We start from the raw sequence: 2452 nt of genomic DNA, 5'->3' as shown, positions 1-2452 counted from the left end.
AACATTATACTGGGCAAGTAAAAATTGTTTCTGGGCAAATGAAATGTGAAAATCCTTAACGTCAACCCCTGCAGTTATTGAGATATATTTCCTGTAGTAAATGTAGGTGGACTTACGTGCAACATGAGTTTAGGGTCAGCATGAATCAGCTTGACTAGAGCGAGAAGAAGGCACTTGTAACTCCGAGTGTCTTGCTCTGTAGCTTTCTCTTTGGACCTAAGGCTTGGGGTCTTCTTCCCGATGAACGTCAGACTCTGTAGGAAGGCATAAAGCTTGCTGGTTGTCATGATCACCACTACAAATTATCCTTTTTAGACGAAAGGTTTGACAACAAACAAACCGGGGTCATGCGTATGGGAGGATGAGTGCATGTGCCCTGGATCACCCTGTTGAGGGTGTCTGAGAACATGAAGCGGAGCTCCCCAGAGTAACAGTACACTGCATCGATCTTCGGCCACCAGTCCAGATGAGACTGAAAAAGCAGAAACAGGAGGAACGAGTCAGAGAGAGCAAAGACCAGGCAGGAAGTACTCAGCGGATTGTCTCTAGACGCTTACATTGGTGATGATTCTGTGCAACGAGTTGACTAGGACGAAGTGGAAGGTCGAAGGGGAGGAGGCAGCCAAACAGACCTAAAGGGCAGAGATGAGAAACGGGACAAAGGGTAGCAGAAGCAGACCGACCGATCGGCTTTAAGCTCACATCCGTGCAGCTACCTTAAAGTGCTGGTTGTTGTGGGGATTGATGCGAAAACATGAGACAAAGCAATCCACCATGAGCTCCACGTCAGCGTTCTGACTGCCGGTCGTCCTCCAGAACGGTTTGGCCGGGTTAAACAGCAAAGCCTGCGGAGACAAGAAAACCCAGGTCAGACATTCGTGACAGAGAACATCTCTGATCTCTTCCGATTTCAGGAAACTGCTTTAGGCCCAATCTGGTGCTTAGAGAACAGATGAGCGTCTTCACCAAAGAGCAGCAGCTGAGGTTTGTTCAAAAACCCACACAAAGCATTAAAGGGTTATACGCTAAATTTACACCCCAGCAGCTCAATCTGGTTTCATTTTCTCCAAGTTTACCATGTCCTGGTGGCTCATTGCTTGTCAGTTCATATTTTACGTTTTTATTTTGGTCAGTTTATTGGTCAATAAAAGCCTTGATGTATACTTATTGGTGGTACAACGCCGCACGTGTGTCTAGGCTGAAAACTAGGAAAAGATGCTGCTAAGCCAGTTAGCACCTCCAATGGACGATGTGGGTCTAATATCCAGAGTTAGAAATAAAAAAAATAAATAAAAAAATATTGGATTCAAAGGAGGAAGAGACGGGAATAGCAACTAGAATCCAGTATGAAAGTTTCTGTTCATTGAAGGCGCTCAGATGAGGTTGCCACGCTGCTGGAAGCATTGCTAAACAGCTTTAACACTGAAGCTAGTCATATCAATGATGTCTTTAGGCTCTACAGTCTACTTTAGCCATTAAGATTTAATCCACAGCTCCTGAAGTTTTGACTTATCAGGGAAATCGCATTTTGATTTGGTTCTTTCCAACCCTACCTCACTTATCCTAGAGGATGGGGCACAGCTCCTGCATCACATAGATAAATAATTCAATACAGGATAAAGGGAACAACCATCTGGACCTTGAGATCCATGACGATGGACTGGACCAGAAGGAAAATGGTTGAGTGATCCTCCCAGTTGATGTAGGTAGAAGCTTTGCAGAGCTTAACGCAGGCGATGGCGGCGCTCTCCATCAGCTGTTTGCTCCCTCCCTGGCCGGATAAAGCTTTGCGCAAATTATCCAAAAACAGTTTCTGCAGAAACAACAGAGAAGAGAAGCAGGTGGATTGATGGCATCAGCGTCTGTTTGGAAGCATCGAGCGTTTGTGACTTTCTTTCTGTCCACCTTGTTGGCCTTGCTTTCCTCCACTGTGTCTTTAGAGATGGTGTGTGTAATCTCTGGGCAGAGGATGAGGAGGATGATCAGCAGAGGCCATACGGCTGCCTTCCTCTTGGCACTCTCTGCAAAACTGTCGACCAAGTCGAACAGCTTCTCTGCAGCTTCTGTGTACGAGAAAACGCAGACGTTAGTGCAGGTCTCCCTTCAAAGCACTTCAGATGAGAAGCAGAGCCTCTGGTTTAAATACAGATTGAAATGACACACAATCCAGATTAATGCTAAAATGTGATATAAAAAAACCACCAACTGGGCATAGATAATCTATATATAGAAGCCAGCTAGTCTGACTGTGCAGATTTCCTTCCTTGTGAGCCAGAATGGGCCGACAGTAGAAAGGATTCATTTATTAACAAAAGGAAACTAGAGGAGAATCAGGCTGACTCTGAACTCTGCAGGTTCAAAGGTCACATTCCTCCTATCCAGTGGCGGGCGGTGTATATGGTACGTAGGCCTTCAGTGGGCACCCATCAGCTTAATCTAGTTCTTATCCCTT

At 45.6% G+C, this 2452-nt stretch overlaps 1 protein-coding gene across 3 annotated transcripts in view; it reads right to left on the bottom strand.

Annotated features, from left to right (window-relative positions):
• The window catches only part of nf1 (neurofibromin 1), a 136404-nt gene that overhangs the window by 110382 nt on the left and 23570 nt on the right, over window positions 1-2452 (bottom strand). For all 3 annotated transcript variants that reach the window (XM_015400359.1, XM_015400358.1, XM_015400361.1), the window contains exons 8-13: window positions 1906-2063; window positions 1640-1813; window positions 717-845; window positions 558-632; window positions 341-472; window positions 117-254 (exon numbers count right to left, since the gene is read on the bottom strand). In XM_015400359.1, the coding sequence (XP_015255845.1) occupies window positions 117-254; window positions 341-472; window positions 558-632; window positions 717-845; window positions 1640-1813; window positions 1906-2063 (806 nt within the window). The remainder of the gene's footprint in view (window positions 1-116; window positions 255-340; window positions 473-557; window positions 633-716; window positions 846-1639; window positions 1814-1905; window positions 2064-2452) is intronic.

Source organism: Cyprinodon variegatus, unplaced genomic scaffold (genome assembly GCF_000732505.1).
Source record: "Cyprinodon variegatus isolate N-32 unplaced genomic scaffold, C_variegatus-1.0 Scaffold1095, whole genome shotgun sequence".
Taxonomy (NCBI): domain Eukaryota; kingdom Metazoa; phylum Chordata; class Actinopteri; order Cyprinodontiformes; family Cyprinodontidae; genus Cyprinodon; species Cyprinodon variegatus.
This window is presented reverse-complemented; position numbering and strand designations above follow the sequence as displayed.